Below are 24,120 nucleotides of genomic sequence, written 5' to 3' on the forward strand. Positions count from 1 at the left end.
CAGTCAAAATATTCCCAATATATATGGATAGGCGGCATATTATCGATCCCCGATGTGTCTTCGAATATACCTTTTTGGTACATATATATATATATATATATATATATATAAAGAAAAAACGTTACGTGTAACCTTCAAAACTGGGAAACTATTAACTTTTTTTACACTTTTGTTTCCCTTTTGAAATTGAATAATATTAATTGCTGCTTCTTCGTATATTCAAAGGTAACGGAAATATTTGTTTTGTTCTAAATGCCATCCCCTGTGTAAGGATAAGGAAAAAATAAAAATGTATATTTTGTGCGAAATACTATTTAAAAATGCAGAATATATTGTAAATTATAGAAACCGTCTTATACATACAGATATTACACGAATAAGGCGAAAACAGCGACCATTCACTCGCAATATATAAACATCATACAAATATATTAAAGAAAATGTTTGCAAGCAGATTTCGCATGTAGCACGTATTAAAAATATATAATCTGTGTTCACATACGCTTATTTTGCTTGCGTTCATTTATTCCCATTGGGAGCTATTGGGAAAATAAAATATATAATACACGTAACGTGTATTATAGATTTTATTTTCCCAATAGCTCCCAATGAATAAACGAACGCGAGCTATATATCATTATACATATGCGTTATAATTCAAATAGCATTGACAATATATTTCGGATCGCATTGATTCTTTTTAATCTTCCATTAATTATTAGATATATCGTTGATAATATATTCGCCGATACTCAAAATGTTTCTCGAAATGTTTCATTCTCTATACACGAAAAGTTCCGAGAAAAATATGTTTAGAGGTTGAGATTTTTTTCTGATTCTCAAGTTGATAAATATTGTGAAACAATTAACAAAGACTCCAACATTTTACAAGAGCAGCTACTGCTAATCGCAGCCAAAACGATCCATCAGAACAATCCTACATCTTTCTTGAGATTCACTTGCTTCCAGACTGGAAGCTGATGAAATTCTTCCTTGCTCATTCCCAGCAGTTCCTATAAATCACAGAATGTATCTTATATGTACATCTTCTCTGCTGAGAGAATCTTAATTATGACGAAATTTTATTAACATTTCTTTTTATATCATATCATTAAAATACTTTCACATATGTTTCAAATACACGTGTTAAAAACTATATACGTAAATCACGAGAGTATTCAACTGCTACTAATCATAAGTCTATAATACTAACTTGAAAGTGTTGTTGAGATAAATACAACTCGAGGCGCGTTGGATCGACTCCATCGGGCAAAGGTCTCTGTAACAGCTGAGCAGGAGGATATGCACTTTGCGTTAGACGAGCCAATTCATTTTCCACAGTTAATATTTCTCCTGGATTCCGGCCATCCTGATAATATGTTTAATAAATGTACATTACGTTGTATACACATTTAGATTTTATTGAAATACGATAAATCGCACGATTAAGAGATATACTCTATTTCTTTTATTCATCTAATACACTCTGAAAGTATAGCTAGATATCTAAAAGTGAAGATAGAGCAGTTATTGTTTCACAAAGTTAGATACACACGCACACACACACACACACACACACACACACACACACACACACAGAAAGCATAAAAAGATCTGAACAGCAAACAAAATAATATGTCCTTTTGAATGTGTACCTCTATGTTTAATTCAGCGACGTCATCCCGATACGTCCATTCCGGGAAAAGATTTATAAATTGCAACGGTTCTAAACCAGCCCATATTAAATATATTGGAAGATTCGTTGTTTGTGCGCTTCGAGTCTTTCGCCAATATCGTATCGCTATTGTCATCGCCGCTCTCCTCTCTGCCTGCCATCGGACAGTTTTGCTTCCGGACTGATCTTCCGTTCCACTATCAGGCCACCATCCTTGCCAGATCCAAATCACATTCTTATCATCCAATAAAAATAAGGCTGAAAGTTGCAAGACATGATAAAAGAGCTTATAATAAATAATTCTGCTAAAACTCTTCATAAAAAGTTTTCTCATGAGAAACCGATTCAAATACCGACTAAATAAAAGTGCGCTTCTAAAAATATCGTTACCTGGTTGGTTCGCTTGATACAAATCATCTTGTGAGAAAGAGAACGGTGTTGTTAAGTCCGCACGAAATGGACAAAGTATTTCCGTTGCACGGAATTTTTTAGAAATACTGGATAAATGATAAAGCTTTGGAGTATGATCTTGTATTTCAGCTGTTTCTAACGACCAATACAATTTTTTATTTATGCCACCTAATGCTGAAAAATACAAAATACATTTTCAATTTTTTTGTGACAATATACATATGTATGTATATACATCATTTTACGATAGGAGAATAAATTTAAGAATTATAAGTATGTGCATACATAATCCTGTATTCGGTTTAAATGTTGACTTTTCACTAAGCTTTTTACTCACCATTACTAAATCCCTCAGGTTCCGAACCCTCTTGAACTTCACATATTTGTATTCTACTCTCATTCGATAATCCAGCTTCTTCGGGTCGATTTTCTTTCAATTTATTTGCAGCTTTTATTGCATTCTATAATAAAGGGATGGAAGAAAACGCGAGAATTAGAGAGACAAACGAGATAGAGATGAAGAAATGTAGAAAAAATAGAGGTAAATAAAAAAAAAGAGGAAGAAAGGAAACGATCAACATGAGTACGAGAAAACAATGGGAAATGAGAAAAAAATGGCATGAAAATCATCATTATTCCATTCTATTATAAATAGTAAAATGGAGTCTCTCATCGTAATTTTATAAGATTTTGAAATAATTTTACTATATAGCCATAAACATTTCTCGAGATTGCTGTGATTAATCGATTGCTTACATTCTACTACTTTTGTTTTTTATATGTTACACACGAGCTTAATATATAGATACATATAGTTCGTAAAATATGAAACCTATCGCAATGTTAAACTCTTTATCCATGTACACATGTATATTAATTAAATTATACGTAAATATATTTATTATTACTATTGTTATAGAAATTTATAGGAAATATACTTCTCTAATATGGCGCAACGAATTGTTCCCATGCCAGACATATAGTTTTGCATTTTCGGTGTCTAGCAATATGAAAGAACCTCTACTTCTTAATTGTCGAGTACTACAAGGGATCTCAATCAAGAATGTCTCAGTTTCTAAAGTTCCTCGACAAATGTACAATCTGCATCGTTTCTCACATTTTTTCTCAGATTTCTTGCCACTGTGTACCACCATCCTTCCAGAGAATAAATTTAAGAATGCAGCTGGTTCGTGTCCTTGAACGACATGAATCTGCAAGCATACGTAGAACAATATTATACAATTATAAAATACATTTCTTAATATTTTGTGCGATATTTTACTTTTAGTAAAAAAGAAATTTCTAGAGAAAAGAATGGGAATTCTTTTCTAATTGAAAAACATTAATTTTTAGAAAATAAAATTGCAAAGTCTAATTGGAGTAAAATTACTATTCATAAGTAATATTATGTAATAATACAGCCAATATATACCTACACATATATTATGCGACATATATTGCATTCGCAGATAACAATTAAATATATATTAAGATAAATTCGAGTAAATAAAATAATTGTAATAGCAAACTCACCTGAGGACCTCGATCGCTATCTAATTCGACTGTCAATAATGCCGCGGCACCTCTTTCATTCAAGGATGCATTTCGACCTTGCCAAATAAAATATACAGATCTATCGCGGCCTTTTGCCGAGTGCTTTGACGGCAAACCACTGAGTTCTCTACCTAGGGACATAAACAAATGTAAAAGCGGTTACATGATTAAAATCATCGGTTACATTTTAAACTCATATTCTTTAAAAAATAAAGATTACACATTATACAAAAATAATGTTATAAATATCTATAAAAAAGAAAGTATTACTTATTTTTCAAAAATGAGAATTTAAGACAGTTTATAGGATGAGCTCAGTTCCGTGAAATGTGAACAGCTCAATAAACAGCTCACCAGTAATTGTCACGGAATATGTCCACTGAACGATATAACTATCGCCAGAATAAAATTGACCAATAGATGATTCGTCCAAAAGCGTATGCGAAAATTCATCGATATGCCACACTATAACACTTGTTGTAGCAACGACATATTCCTTCTTCAACTAAAATCAAATTGAATGAAATTATCAATCAGTTAGGTTCACCTGTAAATCGCGGGCATTATCGATTATAAATATAAAGAGTTCAATTATATTTGAAAGAAATATTTTTTGTCGTGCTAATAAAAGGACAAATTACTTCATTGTCATAGCAACCAGTGCCTCTGCCCAAGTGACAGCCCTCTAGAATAAAATCGACTGAAGTGGAGTTTGGTAGCCACATATCGTCGTTCTCATCCAACTGCACAGCTATGGTACCGTCGATTTGTCGCGCATTATCATTTCGACCTCGCGTCTTTGCCGCACCGGTGACGTTAGGCCAGTCGAGGAATTTCTCCCGGAATAATATCGTTTCGACGTGTTGCGTCAGCTTGGCCAGTAAACACCATTCTGGTCTGCTTTTGGCAAATTTTGCGGGCGGATTCGTGCGCGAATCACTGTTTCGATTACCAATCATACGGACCGCGTTAATCGGACAAGCGGTACAATCCCTATAATCGTATCCATTGTTCCACATTTCCGTAGCCAGTCGCGTGGCGAGTTTTTTCTTGTCCGCCGAAATTTCTTTACCGCTCCAGATGTACATCTCAGTGCCAAAATCGAACACCAGAATCTTTTTACAAGGTACCAAAAATGCATACAATATAATATAATTCCTTATATAGTTCTTACAAAATACATAAACCTAATCCGACTACAAAACGCGATTGTTAAAAAAAAAAAAAAAAAAAAAAAAAAAAAAACTCAAGTCAAATTAAGTCACGGCGAGCAGTTTCTGAAACAGTTTCCAATTTTGAGCATATTCAATTGAATCTTCCAAAAATTGTTTTTATCATAAATCCTTGCATGAATTACGTTTATTATATACGTGCGCGAGTTACAATCCCACGAAAAAGCCTTCATTTTTTAGATGAACGATTTGTTTCTACTATAGTTTTTTCTATTTCTCTCAATATACGTTATCAAAATTGAAACCAATCTAATATCCAAAAAAACTTTGACTTTAGAAACAGAGAGAGAGAGAGGTGGATTTATTAAAAAATTTATTGTTTAGACATGCGCAAAATCGAGACATTTTGAAAACTGTAAATTATACGTGTAAAAATGAAACTTAAAATTAAAATAGACAAATGCCAGAAAAATAAGACCAGAAGAATAAATCGCAATTTCTTCATGAATCTAATTGTGCGGGAATATTTTTCTTATCACATACGATATATCAAATTATATATTATTCGTATAGTTATAGTGTATACGCCGATTTTACGGTCAAAAAAAATTACAATTACCTTGTTCTTATCGAGCATTTCTATCTTTGGGAGCGTACCCCAGAATTTCTCGTGCGACACTAATTGTTCATCTTTCAATTCGAACACCATATTTGTATCAATAATGGCAGATTCGTACAATTCGTCTTCGTCAGGATGGCCAGCCTCGACAACTGCAATGATATTATTATAATACACTATTGATGTAGTACACACGTAGCGATATACAAAAATATCGTCGCACACTGCGAAAATATAAAAGGAAACGTACTGTATAACTTTTCGTTGTCGTCCACACCAAGATAACTCCAAAATTTTTCAACTTGATTCCTCGAGCAAGTCAGTTTATCGTCATTTATAGTGATTACTTCGAACGCTTGACAGCCCAGATCCTTTTGTTGTTGAATACTCAATGCGATCTCAACGGCACGAGTTTTCTCGATAATGTTGCTATATTTCCCTATGTAGTTAAAAACCTGTAATTCGTCGGGAGTCAGTTTTGTTTGCGATTAGTGAAGAAAATAGAACAGTAAAGAATGAATGTAAATGTTTTACATCGGCTAATGTATTATATGTTCTATTCTACTCTTATTATTATCATTACCTCTGATTTTGTCACCAATATATAACTATCACCATTATTGATACTCTCGGCGACAGGTTCGACCAATCTAGCTTGAACGTGCCGTCTTCCTTTAACCAATATCAACATTATGTCTTTATATGGTTGCAATTTATTCGTGGACACGCTTGTTTCCGACACATTTCTCAGAGTCACCGTACTAAAATCTTCAGTAGAAGCCAATCCGGCGAGAGCCTCGACGGCGAAAGACGAGTTTTTGGCTACTGGAATATCGATCAAAGATTTAAATCTTAATTATATATAATTCGAAATCCGAATAAAATCAACGTCATGATTGATTTAGGATGTGGCAGAGGAATTTGAATATACTCACGTTTTTTTATATTTAAGTTCTTTGTCGTACTCGTGGCTACATTCGTGCGAATTTCGGTGTATTCCGATCTCAAATCGGTGCGTGCCGCGAGAACCTTAAGAGGGTTTCTCGAGGTGGCTCGTCGACGTTGCGTTCGTATATTCCGCTTTTGTACCAATCTGTCAAGAAAATGATTTAGATTATAGAGTTATATTTGCGTACACATACCAATATTTTTAGTAATACTCTTCTTCCTGCTTTCTCTCATTTCTTTTTTCTCTTTCATCTTTGCACTTGAGTATAGCAAAATAGAGTAAAAGCTAAAATTTACAATTCGGATTGCGTTGTGATTATATCGAAGTCACTTTCATCTAAGTCAAGACACTCAGTCTCGCACTTTTCCAGCGACACACCGCTAAAGAAAGAGGTGAACGTTTCATCGTCCGTTTTAGGTACTGAAACACTCGGCGACAAGACATGCTCCGTTTTACATTCTTCACCTACAAATTATAATAAACTAATTTCACTAAATAAAAATCTTTTGCGCGTTTCCGCATTTCAATAAAGAGGAAAACGTGCGCTTGTGCGTTTATTCAGCTGTTTGATTAGGCTATCGCGATCTCACCACGCGAGCTGTCCCAGATGTTATACAATATATACAACATAGTGACAAATGTAATTTCATTGAAGCTAAAGGAAGAAATTACAAATTGCAAAAATTTTCTATACATATATTCTTCTAACAGCAGCTCTTTCTGGGACATCTGGGGCAAGACGAAAAGCACGAAATACGCGATTTTAACGAAAATCGCTACTGACCGCTATCATCGCTAACAGGTTCAGAAAAACTTGTGCGCGTGGCGGAAGATGAATCTTTGCATGGACTGGTAGGGGTCGATATTGCGCCACTGTTACACCCTGAAAAGATGCTGGCTTTTAACAATTGTTCTCGTCATAATACAAAATAGAAAGTGAATATTTTGACATTTCTCATTAACCAAATTTCAAATTCAAAAATGCTTAGACTGCCCGAGTAACATAAAGTCTGAAGAATATCATACAGATGTCTTCTAAGATATAACACCTTTAAGATATCCTACATATGTCCTATAGACATTTTAAACATTTGAGACAGTCACTAGACGTCTAAAGTATGACCCATATCTTTGGTAGGTCTTAGAAAATAGTAGTTAGAGCTTTGAAAAACGTTTTTTAAACGTTATTTAAAGTTCTATTTCGTTCGGATGTGAAAGGCGACCTCACCTTTATCTTTCCTCACTTTAAACCGTTGCGGACGCGGGACTCGCTTCTTCTGGTTTGAAATGCTCGCCGTGGCTTCCGTGAGGAACGGCGAACTGGCATCTTTCGATGGAGCTACTTTCATTTTGCCAGCAACAGTGAAGTTGACCGCGTCGGGTGTTACGATTCTGCTCTTCCAGCTTTCCACAGCAGATTCCAGCTTCTCGATGCAGTCGGCCAGCACGCCCGACTTGGCCGTGCTCTCTTCTAAACTGAATAGTGAATCGTCGCAAGATTCATCAACTCTGGCACCGGCCACACGTCGTTTCCAGTTCGTGCTACCGCTATGATGTAGCGCGGCCAACCGATCGGCGATACTCACACTCGGTGTCACACTGGTCTCTATCGACGCTATTACCTGGGTCGCGCTGCGACACAGTCCAGGTAGTGGCAAACCGCGTTGTTTCCATCTCTCATCGCCTAGAGAGTGTTGACTGATACTCTTGGCTAACGAATTAATGGAACATCGTGCGACACTAGTCAATTTTTCATCGAAAATAGTATTGTGTGTTTTGTGATCGTCGTTGTCGTTGTCGTTGTCGTTGTCGTTGTCGTCATTGTCGTCGTTGTCGTCGCCGTCGTCGTCGTCATCGTCGTCATCGTACTCCTTCATCTTCACCGCCAATCTTTCTTCCTCCTTACCGACATCCCTTTCGTTGTCCTCGTCATCATTGGTATCGTTTTCGTCATTCTTATTGTCATCGTCGTTATTGTCGTCGTCGATATCGAATACCCGATTGGATTTGCCCGCTAACAAATTGTCATCATGCCTCTCGTTGCTGCGTCTTTCCAATACACCATTCGATACTGTATCAATTTTGCAGTTATCCACATCAGCCGGTAAGATGTCTTCGTTCCAAAATAATGCAGCTTTATGAGAAGGCACTGCGGCTCCGTTTTCCACATCCACATTATCGTCTTGCTTAGAAACGATTGCTCGCATCTCATCGCAAGGATCTCGCAAACTATCTCGCATCATATTATGATTAGTCACTAAATTGAAACAATCTAATTTCTCGTGGAATTTAGCAGTTTCGTTATTTGAATTTTGGTTCTCAACGCCACATAAGCCTCGTTCGCTTCTCGATATCGCTGCGTCAACAACACTTGTTGTCTGAATGGGCCTCGAGTAAGAATTACTCTTTAGAATAGAACGTGGATACACCTCAGAACTGGGCAATATCATCGGTTGCTCCGATTCTTCGGATTCTTTCTTAAGCACAGATTTTATCAACTTCATACCTTGGAGTTCCGGGCTTTTGGCACGCGAGAGATTTTGCGTATAACCGGTGGATGATTTTAGAATACTTTTTGGTACGTCATGCTGAGACGCTGTTGCGAGCGGTGGCGAATGAAGCGATCTTTGGCATTCTTTTAAGCGTTCTGAAACAACGAATTTGTTACTTGTTCATTGTTGCACATGTTTTTGATAAACCAATACAAATACAAATATTACAAATAATTTCCAATACGTACTCTCAACTAAGGTTTGAACCTGGCGATTTGAGTTCAACGGTGATATCCGGGACGCCACTTGAACCTCCTCGGATGTTACAGGTTGCGTTTTGTAACGGGTAGATTGTCGTCTTCTTTGAATAAGCTTTTCGTGATATGCGGCGTCTTTTGAGGCGGTTTCCGTGGTCGCGATCTTTTGATTGAAAAGTCGCACGCGTTCAGCCAAGCTTAGCTTGGACGGCTCAGGCTCGTTATCGGTCGCTCCCGCGTTGCTCAACGTTACGGCATTGCGCTGATTCTGTAGAACCGCCTCGCGCACTTCTTCAAAAGTTACCGGTTGGGTATTGAATCTGTCACCACCCTGTACCTTGCGTTCGCGATAACGTTGAATTCCGCGCGATAATCTCTGCAGAGGCGGTGCGCGCTGAGAACCGTTTTCCCCGGTCGCGGCGTTCGCTTTCTCTTGCAGAATCTTAAAATGTTGTGTTATTTTCGATACGCTGTTACTACGACAAATAGCGGCGTAATCTTCGTAAACACCCTGTGCATCCTGCCGTCTCTCCCTATCTACCGCTTCTTTCTTGTCAATCGTCCGAGTGAGAACTTGTATCGCATCGCAACTGTCCGCATCGCCGTCGCCGATCTTCATAAAATGTATATACGAATCTATCTTATTCTTCTCTTCCATACCGTTCGTATTAACTTGCTTAATTTTACTGGATCCCTCGCAAGATAGCTTACTTTCTTTAATTACACCGGAGCTGTAAGAAATATACACATTCAATATACTAATATTAATAACTTATATGCTAGATAAACCTGTTTTATTTATTTTGTTTCTTTTTTTAATGGATCAAGACAGTACCGTGAGTCGTTTATTCATAAATACGTTGCACACGACTATCCCCAATTTCTGGTAGCTTTGAGAATCGCTAGATGGTCTATAATTAAACTTGGCACGGGATCAAAGCCCCACTAAACTCGTGTATCACTGCAGCAATTGCAAAAGGTTAATATTGCACTGCAGATTTTTTTTTTTCTATATAGGAAAGTCGTAAGTATAACGACTGAATTCCTTTCTCGGTGTAAAGAAATTTGTAAACAGGAATCTTGTTTGTGCAAGCGAATAATCGAACGTAGCGTAGAGCAGACAATGTAGCTAGAATATATATTTTTAACAGGTTTAAGTAAATGACATTTATCTATCTCTCTAGAGCCCGTTCATATAACGAAAACTTAGGGGAAAAAAATCAATTATATAATTATACTATAAAGAAAAAAGTATATATGGACTCTTTTTGTTTAGCTAAAACAGATATTTTCCTATTGAACATTGGAAAGCAGCCAAAAAGCTTTCTCATCCATTAATATAAATAATGTTTTTGCAGAAACAGATAAAATTTCTGAATTAATTATGCGCTCTTACACCATGATTCAAATTTTTGTATTGCAACCTTTGGGCTTTTCTTTTAAAAATTGATGCGGGAGATAATATTTTCGTACAATTTATATATTCACAAAGAGAACAGAATGAGGAAAGAATGAGTGAGTCGTGTGTCGTAAAGCATTGTTGATATATATGGATACGTCTGATGCCATTAATATATCTAACGGTACATATTTAATGTTATAAGAACTAAACTATTGTTCTTTCATGCCGATGCACATCGATTGAAACGTACCTATTTGCTGCGGAGGAAATATCATTGGACCGATCAGCCGTAAAACAGCGACGTGTGGTTGTCGGAGTATACAATACATCGATCGGTGAACTGGATTCTAGAGATCTTCGTTTGGCTAACACGCGAATCGACTCGACAGAGTCATCGGTGTTAGTGGATCGCGCATGACCTACAGACTGCGCTCTCTTTCGCAAAAACGAGTCCGCCGTTAAATCACACGTATCGTCGTAGTAACGGCTACCGCTGGACTGTTTCAATATAGGTCGTACGTTTTCGATCTCGCTCACTCGATTCTTCAATACGGACAATTTCCTCGGAGAAGTCGACTCCGTCTCATAACTGCCCTCCTCGTACGAATTCTTCCGCGAGGACTTTAGGATCGTTTTCTTCGGTCTATCATGCTCGTGTTCGTCTGACTCGGTACTCGATTTCTTCTTCAGTATAGGCCGAGGCTCGAGAGACAAAGTGTCGCCCCCGACTAGTTCTTCTTTGCCGTATTTTTTCTTTAATATCGGCCTGACTTCAGATCCCTCGAGACATTCGGACACGAAACTCGCGTTCGTGTTCGCGATCGTATTTCCACTCACCGTCGTATTCGCAACGTCCGATGCAATGGTTACATGATGATTGACGTTATTGGCGCGCACGCTGTTTGCGAGTTTTCGTTTCAAAATGCTTTGCGGTTCCGGAGATCCCAATGACAATCGATGAATCTCTCTGTCATCTTCCCTGGACGATTTACGTTTCAATATGGAGGCAGGTTGTTGATCAGGACTCTGATCTCTCTTGACAATCTCATCCAGCGAGGATCGCCTTTGATTTTTCAAGATTGGCCGAAATTCCGAGTAAATGTTGTCAGCGAAGGAAACATCGGGAGAACAGCTACGACGACGTAATATCTCGTTTTCATCTAAACTGCTCCGTTTTTTCAAAATACCGTGTCTCTTGTGGGAAACAGGCTCCATGACGGATGGCGAAAACGTAACTGGTGATGGCGCATGAGAACCACCAGACGACGCTTGGCGATCGCCTCCTTCGCCGTCGACAGTTTTATGTTTGAGAATTGAAACTGGCGTGTGCTTAGATGTGATACACTTTTTTGGCGACATTGACACTTTATCGGCGACAATATGCACGTTTTCAATTGAGTGATTAGCACAGCTCGCGGTTGCAGACGTGAGTCTTTCCACACGTTCCATGGTGGCACGCGTCAACGCCGTTAACTCGTCTACTCTGCGTGAAACCTCCGAATCGCCTGTACCACCACTGAAGAGCAAAAATCATTTCTAACACTATTTATATTTTCCTATAATTCCTATCATTACTTTTGCTGATAAAATACCAATAAATTAGGTGGTATATACCAATATATACATATGTATTACTGTATGTATGTACCTAGGTTGTTGAACAATTGAGCGCTTTGCATTCGCGGCAGGCATGACAGAAGGTGATGTACATGCTTTAGATAGATTTTTCGTGATGCTGTACTGAGTTCCAGCTTTCGAATCGATATGGTTTCTGCGCAGACTGGCCATTTGACGACTGGAATCAGCTGGACTCGATACTGTTTCGGATACGTGACTTCGTTTGATATACTGCCTTCTGGAATGTCTCTCACTAGATTCGACTAAAAGTTTCATCAGGTTATTGAAAAGGTTATCGAGGAAAGTGTCTGACGCAAATTATGAACATTTCAGTTAAAATTCATTCGATATCAAAAGCGCAATTGCGAGTTGTACATTAAATGTAAAAATCCTCTTTACGGTAGTAAAACCAATACAAAAAAAACCAATGAAAGTCGATGGTTATATAAGTTGTTAATATAAGTTGTCATATAATAATTCTTACATTACTAGCTGTAAAAATATGCCCCAATTTCAAGAGTATATACTTTAACAGCTAATTTCGAAGGCACACAAAAAAAAACGCCAAAATATTACCATCACATTTTAAATTCTCTTGAATAGTTCAACTTGATTTCTCTGCTTGATCTCTCTCCTGTTGTTGCAATTTGATATCAATAAACTTATCTCACATTAAAAATTCATGAAAAAATTTCTTACCTTCACTTGAATGATCAACAGGCGCTGTTTCCACATGACGTGATCTATTTAAATAAGATTTACGTTTGTAACTCTTATCTCTTTCCTTGGCAGAATTCATGGTGACATCGAGGGACGTGGAATTTTTCTGTGTACAGATACATGTTGTGCTTTTACATTATGCGTATTAAAGTTTTCTTGGAATTAATAAAAAAGATAAGATAATGTGTGTTAAATATCACAGACATGCACAAATACATAATACATAATCTAATGGAAATTTTTAACGATCAAGTCGTCCAATTTTTTTTATTCTAAGATAATTGATTTTTCTAGAATCTTTTCAATATCTAACGAATCAATATAGCGTCTTGCAAGGTATGTCCTCCAAGTAAAAAATTATTATAACGACCAAAAATTGTCAATGTAAATAGAAATAATGCAATTATAATGCAATTCATTGATAAGTTATTAAACGAAATTTAGTAATTTCCTAAACAATTTATAATGTGTAGAAATATACGTTAATTTGTCTATACCTAATAAAAAAATTATGCGTTTCAATTTTATACGTGGATAGAAATAATATTTTCTTAAAAACGGGAGGGAAAATAGAAAAATGAAACGGGACAAATAGTTACAATTATACTTACTTGCTTAGATGATGATGAATTGTGCCGCTGAGAGTTGGGAGTTTCTGATCCAAGTAATTTTTTAGACGACAATGTTACATCTGCTTGTATAAGGAGACGATTTAATTATATACTTGTGCGCGAATTAAAATCCAGTGTATATACAGTATACACGGACAAACAATATATTAGTGATTCAACAAAAATATATCAAAAGGACTTAAATTCTTAGGACTTAAATTTCTACTGTAAAATGTTTCCAGATATAAAAGAAAACTATATTTTTATTCATATATATGTGGCAATAAAATGTTATATACGTGAAGTATGAAAAACATTATATAGAACGTTTTTACGCACCATTGGGTAATACTATAGAAGCAGCTCGTAATCTAGAAGTTCTGGTCTCACGAATCTGAGCAGTTTTACAGGTTGCAAAATTTTTAGAGCTTTCCTTTGATATTATTTTACCATTCTTTTCCGCTGTAAGGCTACGTTGCTTCTTTTCTACTATAATAAAAGTGACATATACATTTTGTGTTGAGAGATCAAGTGTATAAATAAGTTATTTAAAACAAATGGTATTTATCAAAGAGATTTACAAGTTCCATAATATTATTGTATTACTATCGTTTTTCGATTTGTCAAGATGCCACTCAGAAATGTATAGGTAAATGATTGACAAGATGTTACATGTTTATCCTTAGTACTTATTGTTAATAATCAAGTACTGGACATATGCCTGGAGTAGAGAAATTTTTGAATACTTACTAATATTCAAAGAGCAAGTAGCTACATCTCCTTTAATTGACGATTCAACGTTCCTTTGGCCGCAACGCTGGACGTCGCTATAACGTGAACAAGTACTTTGGTTTTGCGAGCGTGTTGTACTTGGTTCTGTACTTCCTGTCTCATTTGACGCATTCTCCTCGCTAGCTGCCATCAAAACTGTGGCTCCGGCAGCTACCATTACTGAAAATGCATATTTTTATTAACTTGTATCTGTAAACTGTGTGAATAGCTATACATAATACGTGATATAGCTACACATCTTTTTAACCATCAAGATCAAGATCCAAGTTGTAGGAAACAACTGTGTAGAAAAGTACGGGAATTATTTCGCGATTTATCAATGATTTATTTAAAAATAGACATAGAGTCACAATTAAGTAGACACAGTTAGAGTTAAACATATGTAATTTTGAAAAGAGCACGAAAGGCATCGTGCTCTGCATATTGCTTGTCATTTGTCATTTGTCATGCTAGAGTCACGCTAGATAGAATTTTTAGATAGCTGATAGAGTGTTCAAGTATTACAGCACAGCTAGCAATTTTGTATACTTACTTGATGCGAATTAATACAAATGTGAATTGTCCTTCGGCGCGGCCATAATTTCACTTTTGGGAGCTCTCGATCTCGAAAGGAACTGTCGGGCAATCGAGAACTTGGAGCTTGGAGCACAGGGAGCAAACGATGCGTTGCGTATTCCTTACGACTAAGTTTTATCACAGCTACTTAATATAAGTACTATGTATAAAATGATACAAATCGCGAGGTAATAATCTGTACATACAGTAAACGAGTAAACTCGCGCGAATGCCGAATATGTAGCGAAACGACTTACGGCTACATCATTTACATCGAGAATGAAAATTGACGACTAAAGATTAAAATAAAAGAAAACATATCGCCAGTCGCCACGAAACGGGTGGTGTCATTCTAGTGAACTGATTGTGTCAGTGTCAGTGCCGTCAGTGTGTGCGTGTGTGTGTGTGTGGTGTGTGTGTCGAGAGTGCCGACTCAGCCGACTGCCGAGGCCGAGTCCGTCGAACGTCGAATCGTCGCGGTCGGTCGGCTTCGAGGCTTGGAATATTCAACCCTGATTTGCTCTCGGTCCAAAGCCCCAAAGGAAAACACGAATCGTATACGCTATACACGCTTGTCCTCGTCGTCGCTATTAAATATTAAAATCCCATACTCCATACGAATTGCGTGTTATTGCGTGCAAACTGCAATGTGGTCGTTTTTCTTTCACTTATCATCCAATTATCCAAATTATTCGAAATCCATCTAAAAACTCGAATCTCTATATCAGTCGAATCTATTTGTCTATTTGAAAGTAATTTTTAAAAGTAATTGGCATCGTTGTCGAGGTATCAGTATAATGGCTTCTACACACAGGACGCGGAAACGCTTGCCGCGCGGCAAGAAGCGACGCGGTAGCCAATCAACTTTTGGTTCTTACGGAAAAACAACACGTTTATTGGCTACCGCGTCGCTTCTTGCCGCGCGGCAAGCGTTTCCGCGTCCTGTGTGCAGAAGCCAATAGCCATTAATCACCAATGGCCGCGTTCAGCAGACACAACTGTTGAGTTCGTCTTATCAACACTCTACGTTGATTGGTTGGTTCTAAAAGTAAGAGCCAATCACGTTCGACTGCTACTGAGCGGCTTGGTCTGCTGAACGCGCCCAATCAGACGAGTGACCACGTGTGACGTTTCTAGTGACGCTCGCGGCAGCGCGCCGCGCGCACACTTGGCATTGGCATTCAGCGCGGCGAGCGCGGCGAGCGCGGCGAGCGCGGCGGCGCCCGGCGGCAGTTTGACTTTCCATATTCGTATCCATGGCGACCGCGAGGTATGGCATTTGGCATTTGGCAATATGGCAATATGGCATATGGCATGGCCGCTCAATTAATAGTTTGTTGCGAATGATAGCTACGCTACGCAAGAAGATAGTCAAGTACGTGGAAGAGGCCAGCTACGCAAAGAAGCCTGTCTCCGCTTTTCGTTCTGTAAGTATAGCCTGTGTCTTTAGTCTGTGTCAGTGTGTAGCTTTATTACCATTAATGGTAGGGCGATGAGACCAATGAGGATTACTTGCGGAAAGAATTGTCGATTCGTCAATTTTCTAGTATCGCCTTGCGACTTGCGACTTGCGACTTGCGACTTGCGACGACGGTCCGACTCTTTCATCGTAATTGGCAAACAACTAACGTTTCGTTCGCATTGAGGTAAATCGGAATAATTCACGTTTTGCGCCGTTCAAGTACCATCGAGGTAAATCTTCTCGATTTTAAAAAAGGAATAACTATAAAAAATCGCGATTCAAGAATATGAAACTTGTCACAATTATACTTTCAACATTGTTTATGTTCTCTCTCTCTCTCTCTCTCTCTCTCTCTCTCTCTCGAAAACTATCTTTGGAAAACGTAAAATAGTGCGAAATGAGTTAAATCATTTTAGTACAAATATTATAATTGAATTGCCAAATGTTGTTAAATCTTTCCAAGATTAGCCAAAGCTCTAACATTTTTCTATCTTCTTAAGATACTTGAAATGAGGGACTTGAACTGCTTTATGTTATCGATTTATTTATTATATGCCATGGTGAATAAGGGTGATTTTATCAGGATTCCATTATTACGTGTTATTGCATATAGATATACGAATGTATACATATAAGAATAAGACGAATGTATGTCTGTAGAGCGTGTCTCGCGCGGCTTTACAAGTTTAGCTATTTCCAACAAACTTTTTCGGGAAACATTGGAGTAAATTATCGTTTATCGCACTTTTCTAATTTTTCACATCTCCTTGTAACTAAACTTCAAATCATGGTTCTGTTATAGCCTATCTAGAATCAATGAAGGGGATAGGGGATGATTCGATGGCTTGGCTTTTTATTTGACTTCTTGACCGTCGCCAAGAAAATCTTTAATCTTGTCAAATTTGCCAGGCTATCCGGCCGATATTGAAATCGACAACTCGCGCGATTTATAGAGTACTTATTATATATATCTAGAATCTGGATTATAATTTATAATCGAGATTACATGTCCTTCTCCGCTGATTGTCAGATACTTGCTACTTGCTACTTACTAGAGTTGCTAGAGCAGAAAATTACGGGACATTCGGATTTCGGTGCTTTTGCACGATCGGTTGCACACGGTCGGCGCGGGCGATCGGCCGGGTCGCGAGTCGCGAGTAATGCCATCAAATGCCATTTGAGAAAATCTATATTCTTGCATGTCTGGCCCGCCGCGCACGAAGATCGTTCATCGTTCGCATGCGACCCTAAGAAAATGCCAATCTCGGCGTGACTGGGCGTGACATATATATATATATATACACGGTTCGTGTCCTAGATTGCGCCTACAACTACAACTCCTACGAGTCTTTTGTTCCTTAGTGCTCGATTGGTGCCATTGCTGGAGCTCGGAGCTCGGAGCTAGCGAGTTAGTAGTGTAAAGCGTTTTGAGTTTTGAGTTTGTCGTGCGATGCGATCAATGTACGTAGGCAAGTTCGATGTACGCGTACAGAGGCACCAGTCTGATCAGTCTGATGTATTGTATATTATAATATAATAATTCGCCGATCGTCTCTTCCTCTCGCCCCTCTCGGCCTTAAAATAGATGAGTGCAAATTCCTGCACTATTTGTAGATATATCGCTACCGCGATGTTTGACGTGATATCAAATCAGGAACGAGTAACATAAATACTATAGAAATTGTTAAATTCTATCTACAATTCTACAAGATTGCCATTTTGTCAACAGTTTATACAGAAACACAAGTCTTACAAAAGATCGTAGAATAATAATATGCTATTATATCAATTATTTATTCCGCTATAAAGTCAATACTTGCAGGAATCGGATGCAAAGTCGTGTATTTATACGTTGTAAGTTGTAACAAGACTGTAAGTTTAGTAAAAACCACTCTTATTTTGCATTATTACACTGAGAAAACAAAGTTGTTAACGTGACTAAATATTTTCAACTTTTTATTATTTTTTTAGATTGAAATATTTAAGTATTTGAGTCAAATTACGTCATGTTAGATTGAATATGTCGTATTTAATTTAAATACATAAATATTTTAATTAAAAAAATAATTAGTTGAAAATATTTAGTCGAGTTAACAACTTTTTTTTCTCACAATCGGTGTATCATATGTATGTGCACATTGTGCACGCGCGCCGCGCCCGGGTACTCGCGGATCTTTGTACAGAATTCAGATCTAACGATAAGTGTCTTACAATTAGCAAAAAGTTACGTAAACATGTGAGTGGAATTTTTCCCCCCATTTATATTTATTTGTGCAAATTTATAATTTAAATTTATATAAGAAAGGTATTCTTAATTATAATTTAAAGTTAATTATAACGAGAGTTAATTATAACCAAGTTTACGTTGTGAAGGCCCTGTCTATAATTCTTTGTCGCGTTCTGCATACCTTGCAGACATTTCATAAGTGAAGTGAAAGAACATGTTATTATTTGTAAAATTTGCACTTTCTCTGCTGTCCCCGACAATCGTGTCAAATAAAAATAAATCGATAATCTCGGTATAATTAGCAATACCGGGTAGTCCACCCTTAGGTTGAGTTTAACGACAGAAAATTTTATCCTCTTGAGACTAGTTTCTTTCGTTCTTTAAGTCATTCTAAACTTATTCTAATTATATCTATATATATTAAACCTACATGTTTTACGGAAAAAATTTTTGAATAAAAATCTACCAACTTATAGCGTTATCATTTTGCACGATTACAGCGAATCCTAGAAAAGTAAAAGAAACATGCGAGGCTGCCGATTCCAACGGCGCATAAGTATCCTCTTTATAATGCCGATATCTGCCATGTAATAAGAACAAGTACAAGGTACAAAAATTGTTAAATCTGAACAGCGAAGATGAATCGATATATAACTTTGAACCAGTTGGGTGACGGAACCTTTGGTTCCGTCGTTCTCGGGGAACGTATTGATACGGGTGAAAAGGTGGCTATAAAGAGAATGAAGAGAAAATATTATTCTTGGGAAGAAGCTATGAATCTGCGAGAAGTAAAGGTATGTTTAATATAATTAGATAAATAACAATAGAGATTATAATAGTCAATCAATTAGATGATGATGATGATGATGATGATAAAAGAAAACTCATTATGTAGTTGTATGTGAAACGAAATTTTTTGCAAATCACAAAAAGGCACGAGCAGCATAATGGCATTAACAATAAATCATAACTAGATAAGCATAATAATTGTGCTAAATGCTAAAATATAATAGGAAATATGTCTGTGTGAGATTATACATATCCCTTTCTAATCTATATATAAAACCGACTTTGTCATTTATCGCTTCTCCCAGTTAAATCAATAATTACCTACAAATGATTTTAATCATTTTCTTTCCTAATTCATTGCAGTCATTGAAAAAACTTAGTCACGCAAACGTCGTAAAACTTAAAGAAGTTATACGAGAGAACGATGTGCTGTATTTCGTATTCGAATACATGAAGGAAAATCTCTATCAACTAATGAAGGACAGGTACATCTATGACAGCTTGTAATTCTATTATAGATATTACCTACTCGAAATCGTTTTATTCGAAATGTTTTAAATCGTAGAGACAAACTTTTTCCCGAGCCGGTAATAAGGAACATGGTGTATCAAGTGTTGCAAGGTCTCGCTTTCATGCATAAACATGGTTTCTTTCATCGCGACATGAAGCCAGAAAATTTGTTATGTATGGGTCCCGAATTAGTAAAGATTGCTGATTTCGGGCTAGCCAGAGAGATCCGATCGAGACCTCCATATACAGACTACGTATCAACAAGATGGTAATAATTTCGTAATAGTCCAGTGTGTGTCACAATTTGCTGAAAATCATTAGCTTGGCAATCAAAGAAAAAATTTGATACAATGTAATAATCTAACATTCTTGCAAAGCAAATTTATTTCATTAATCTCATGGAATTTGCTGATAAACCTCTGTACAGGTATCGGGCACCGGAAGTGTTACTACATTCCACGACTTACAATAGTCCGATTGACATTTGGGCCGTCGGCTGTATAATGGCCGAATTATATACATTTAGGCCTTTGTTTCCTGGCAAAAGTGAGATCGACGAAATATTTAAAATATGTTCTGTAATCGGAACACCCGATAAAGAAGATTGGCCAGAGGGATACCAATTGGCCACAGCTATGAATTTCAAATTTCCGAATTTTACGCGTACATCGTTGACTGTATTGATACCAAATGCCAGTCAAGAGGCAGTCGTACTCATGGAAGATATGTTACAGTGGAATCCCATTAAGAGACCAACAGCGCAGCAATCGCTCAGGTATACAATAATAAGTAATATAGGTATAAATTTATATAAATAATAAGATTTTTAATAAGTCGTATAACTAGCGAATAGCGAATAGAAAAGGTAATTTTTCGCAATAAAATAAGTAAAACATATAGAGTAAATGCTTTTTGATCGCGATTGTGTAATTGAGAAAAATAATTTTAAACAGCAATTTTCTCAAATTTCCTTTTTCTGTCCTATTATCTAAAGCGTCGATACTTATTTTATACACTTATAATTATGCCGGCAGTAAAATGGAAAATTAGAAACTTTGCATTTTGCAATGCTATAGCAATAACATCTGCTTTAAGGAATAGGGGAACAAAGAATAATATACTTAATTTGTACAAATATCTGCAAGGCGAAAGAACAGATATTGATATATTTCTGATTGTGAGACATCTGTCAGATATCTTTAAAAACATTTTTGTAGAAATTTTCTAAAAGAATCCTGAACAATTTGAAGCTCCACTAGCTCTCCACTGTTGTCACGCATGATTCCAGGTATCCATATTTTCAAGTCGGCGATCCACGTATCATTAATAGTAAAAAGATTGGTGTTGTATCTCAACGAGACCTCGTTATGAACAAAATAAATCTTCCACCTCCTGTGCCTAAGCAGTATAATTACTCTCAGGAAGATCTCGTCATTAACAGCCTAGCTCAATCGAGGTAAAATACATTTCACTACGATATATGTATATAAATAAATACACGAGAAGTCGTATACTTTTTACTAAACTATGTTGTAACGAGTAATAGTAACTAATAGTATCACAATTTATTTAAGCTATACTTTGAAACTACGAAGAAGATCGCGATAAATATAATTTTGCAATAAATTTTGCAATTAAATTTTGGATTATTAAATATACGAGTTAAAATTTTAAATATTTGTAGAGCACCAGAAAAGATGCTCGTTGAATCGCAACAGCAGCCGGCGGCCTTGCCGTTGTTAAATCACAATCGCAAGCGCGATAGCAATACCTCCAAGTGGGACGAGGACGATTTTGCCGATCTTCTAGGGTGCGTTGCATGATTTTTCTATACAAGAAGTTATATATATATATATATGCCATTCTCTGATCTAATCGTCTGATTATTCATATCAGAAGCAAAATTATCCCAGAGAATCCAAGCGCGACGCTTATCCCAGATCGTGTGTACAAGGAAAATCGTGCCAATTGGAATGCCAACTATCAGCAGTCTGACAATTTGCATGGTAATGTGAATTGGTCCCTACCAACGTGGAAGGAATCACCATCGAGAATGTGGAATCAGTCTAACCAGTCTAACCAAATGAAGAACTTACGTAAGGTTTCGGCGAAACAACACTACCTCAGTGTGGCTCGGTACGTCGCAGGCCAGAGCACAAATTTGCCATCCAGGTATATAAAATTCCGAAATCCAATCCAAAAAATTCTTATCGCATGCGCGATATTAGTAATCGGCCATTTCTTGGTACGATTGCAAATCAGACAAAATATATTTTCCGAGTATTTAATAAGTATGCTTAAATTTATGTCACTTGAAAAGAATTATTCTCAAACAAAACGATCTTACGATATGATTGTTTGCAAGTCAATTTATGTCTTGACTAATATCATGCAAGATTTAGCTGCTGTATTGTTAAAAATCTCATTTCCATTAAATATCTTCTTAAAAATCTTTGAGTTTATTGGGTCAATTTGTCAAATTTCTCGAATCGCTGCCACACATCTTCTATGTCGAGCCTTATTCACTCACTTTGCCGAATATCTCATCAAAGGTTTTATAATAATAGCAGACTTATTAGATCAAAGTATACGATCATTCGCGCTATATATGATACATGTATTGCGACATGTCTTGACAATTATTATTGTTCTAATTATCAAAATTTCGGCTGATTTCGAAAGATGCTCATTGCATTCATTGGATGGCGGTAAATGTATACTGAATGGAACAATTTTTCAAAACTAAAATGCATGAATAATGACAAATATATACAATTCACAATTGTACTGAATCCTTGTGTAATCCCTATTGTAAATTAAAAATATGCAATAAACTATCTATGTGTATTTATCAATGTGTCCTGCGGCTTCTTTATCGTTTATCGTTTAATGCTTTTTTCTATTTATTTTCAAGAAATGAGGATTCCGATATCAACCGATCTAAACTGCTATTAAATGGATTCATCGGTCAGGCAACATCCAACAAATATGAGGATTTTACAGAATCCTTTTGGGGGCCTAGAAATAATATTGAGAATCAAACAAGGCAACATTATCTCGCGCGAAACCGTTATATCACCGAACAAAACTTGAGATTACCTTACCCCAGTGTGTACGGTACCCAAAATATCAGTGAGTACTTTAAGTACTATAAGTACTTATATAAATTGCTGTTGCTGCATTCTTGCTTAAGAAATAATGTAATTTTTTTTATTAATCTATTGCAATAAAATATTGCAATGCCAAAGGTTGCTTCCTTTTATTTTAGAAGAATAACATTTCAAACACACATTTTTTAAATAAGAATGCAAATGCTATGACGCTCTTATTTGCGCATCACAAAATAGAGAAAATTAATAGGTTACGATATAGTATCAGTTAATATGATATCTCTTTTCGATAGAGACTACCAATAAGCCTATGTTTCAACCAAATTTGTTTGGGAATGTTTTCAACACGAAAGCCAGCAGTGGGCCTCACGGCCGAACAGATTGGGCAGCAAAATACCTCAAATGACCGTTGTAAAGAGATTCGTTCTCCTTTTTAAATCAATAATTTAATCATCATGGCCTTTCTTTTTAGGCGAATTTCAACTGTGATAAAACGATTGTGTTGTCGTTCCATTGTGACAGAGACATGTAAAATGGAATTGTCACAGTGTTATTGAATTGCAGCATTTTCATATGATCAAAGTTCCAGAAACAGTTATATATAGATTGCTATATAAGTCATCCATTAGTTGATCATGTATGAAAAAGTTTAATTTTCTGAGAGAGAAATGATATGTGGAATGCGATGATGTATATAGATTTGTAAGATACATTATATTATATATATATATACACATGTGTGTATGCGTGTGTGCATGTGTACACACATATATTGTTTGTATATATTAATTATATGCGGCGTGATCTTTTTGTGACATTTGATCATAGTAAAGTGATTTTCGAGAATCATATGGATTGTAGAACAGTATCGTAAAGTATATCAATCGATATATTTGTTCAGTGTAGAATCGATGCCAAAGTGTATCACGCCGTATCATATCTAATAAAATGTACACAAATATGGCATTAGAATGAAAAATATAATATACAACAAATAATGCACATTCCCTTGTGTGTTTCATATGTACGTTATGCGCAGCATACTTTTGTTATACTTTACCTGTTATATTATAATTTATTTTCTCAAAGATGTCAATGTGATCCTTGTATTAATTTGATAAAGATTGACACGACACGTTACCACCACGTAAAATAGATGAGAGGGGATATGTAGCATCTAAGTAGTGAGAAATAAA

The 24,120-nt window shown here is 36.5% G+C and overlaps 2 protein-coding genes across 6 annotated transcripts; one reads left to right on the plus strand and one right to left on the minus strand.

The window, feature by feature from the left end:
• Nucleotides 1-308: 308 nt before the first annotated feature.
• On the minus strand, nucleotides 309-15,149 carry Svil (Supervillin). Its single transcript, XM_071715796.1, has 24 exons — nucleotides 14,804-15,149; nucleotides 14,230-14,430; nucleotides 13,819-13,968; nucleotides 13,480-13,559; nucleotides 12,848-12,974; nucleotides 12,180-12,411; nucleotides 10,782-12,047; nucleotides 9,121-9,860; nucleotides 7,609-9,027; nucleotides 7,165-7,263; nucleotides 6,677-6,845; nucleotides 6,367-6,524; nucleotides 6,015-6,256; nucleotides 5,682-5,886; nucleotides 5,432-5,583; nucleotides 4,282-4,755; nucleotides 3,995-4,145; nucleotides 3,620-3,771; nucleotides 3,025-3,297; nucleotides 2,424-2,547; nucleotides 2,066-2,260; nucleotides 1,656-1,933; nucleotides 1,214-1,369; nucleotides 309-1,013 (listed from the first exon to the last, which is right to left on the minus strand). The coding sequence occupies exons 2-24, from the start codon at nucleotides 14,426-14,428 to the stop codon at nucleotides 927-929; spliced, it is 7,128 nt and encodes a 2,375-aa protein (XP_071571897.1). The 5' UTR covers nucleotides 14,429-14,430; nucleotides 14,804-15,149; the 3' UTR covers nucleotides 309-926.
• An 896-nt stretch (nucleotides 15,150-16,045) lies between these two features.
• LOC139778051 (serine/threonine-protein kinase dyf-5) lies at nucleotides 16,046-23,928 on the plus strand. Of its 5 annotated transcripts, none has more exons than XM_071715802.1 (11): nucleotides 16,047-16,253; nucleotides 16,374-16,518; nucleotides 19,016-19,309; nucleotides 19,668-19,789; nucleotides 19,870-20,082; nucleotides 20,242-20,589; nucleotides 21,103-21,270; nucleotides 21,499-21,624; nucleotides 21,711-21,986; nucleotides 22,729-22,946; nucleotides 23,218-23,928. In XM_071715802.1, the coding sequence occupies exons 3-11, from the start codon at nucleotides 19,154-19,156 to the stop codon at nucleotides 23,328-23,330; spliced, it is 1,740 nt and encodes a 579-aa protein (XP_071571903.1). In that variant the 5' UTR covers nucleotides 16,047-16,253; nucleotides 16,374-16,518; nucleotides 19,016-19,153; the 3' UTR covers nucleotides 23,331-23,928. The 5 variants fall into 5 exon arrangements, with proteins under 5 accessions (XP_071571907.1, XP_071571903.1, XP_071571905.1 ...); XM_071715804.1 differs by having other exon boundaries at nucleotides 16,374-16,472; XM_071715803.1 differs by lacking the exon at nucleotides 16,374-16,518 and having other exon boundaries at nucleotides 16,048-16,096; nucleotides 16,177-16,253.
• The last annotated feature ends 192 nt before the right edge of the window (nucleotides 23,929-24,120 follow it).

This window comes from Temnothorax nylanderi, unplaced genomic scaffold, assembly GCF_030848795.1.
Source record: "Temnothorax nylanderi isolate EJ_2023f unplaced genomic scaffold, tnyl_v1.0 TNYL_tig0171_pilon, whole genome shotgun sequence".
Lineage (NCBI taxonomy): Eukaryota > Metazoa > Arthropoda > Insecta > Hymenoptera > Formicidae > Temnothorax > Temnothorax nylanderi.

Coding starts and splice junctions, on each gene's coding strand:
- Svil (XM_071715796.1), bottom strand. CDS start 14,428: ATGGTAGCTGCCGGAGCCACAGTTTTGATGGCAGCTAGCGAGGAGAAT. Junction 6,257..6,366: donor GAACTTAAATATAAAAAAAC/GTGAGTATATTC, acceptor TCGATATTCCAG/TAGCCAAAAACTCGTCTTTC. Junction 2,261..2,423: donor ACCTGAGGGATTTAGTAATG/GTGAGTAAAAAG, acceptor TGTATTTTTCAG/CATTAGGTGGCATAAATAAA.
- LOC139778051 (XM_071715802.1), top strand. CDS start 19,154: ATGAATCGATATATAACTTTGAACCAGTTGGGTGACGGAACCTTTGGT. Junction 20,590..21,102: donor ACAGCGCAGCAATCGCTCAG/GTATACAATAAT, acceptor GCATGATTCCAG/GTATCCATATTTTCAAGTCG. Junction 22,947..23,217: donor GTACGGTACCCAAAATATCA/GTGAGTACTTTA, acceptor TCTTTTCGATAG/AGACTACCAATAAGCCTATG.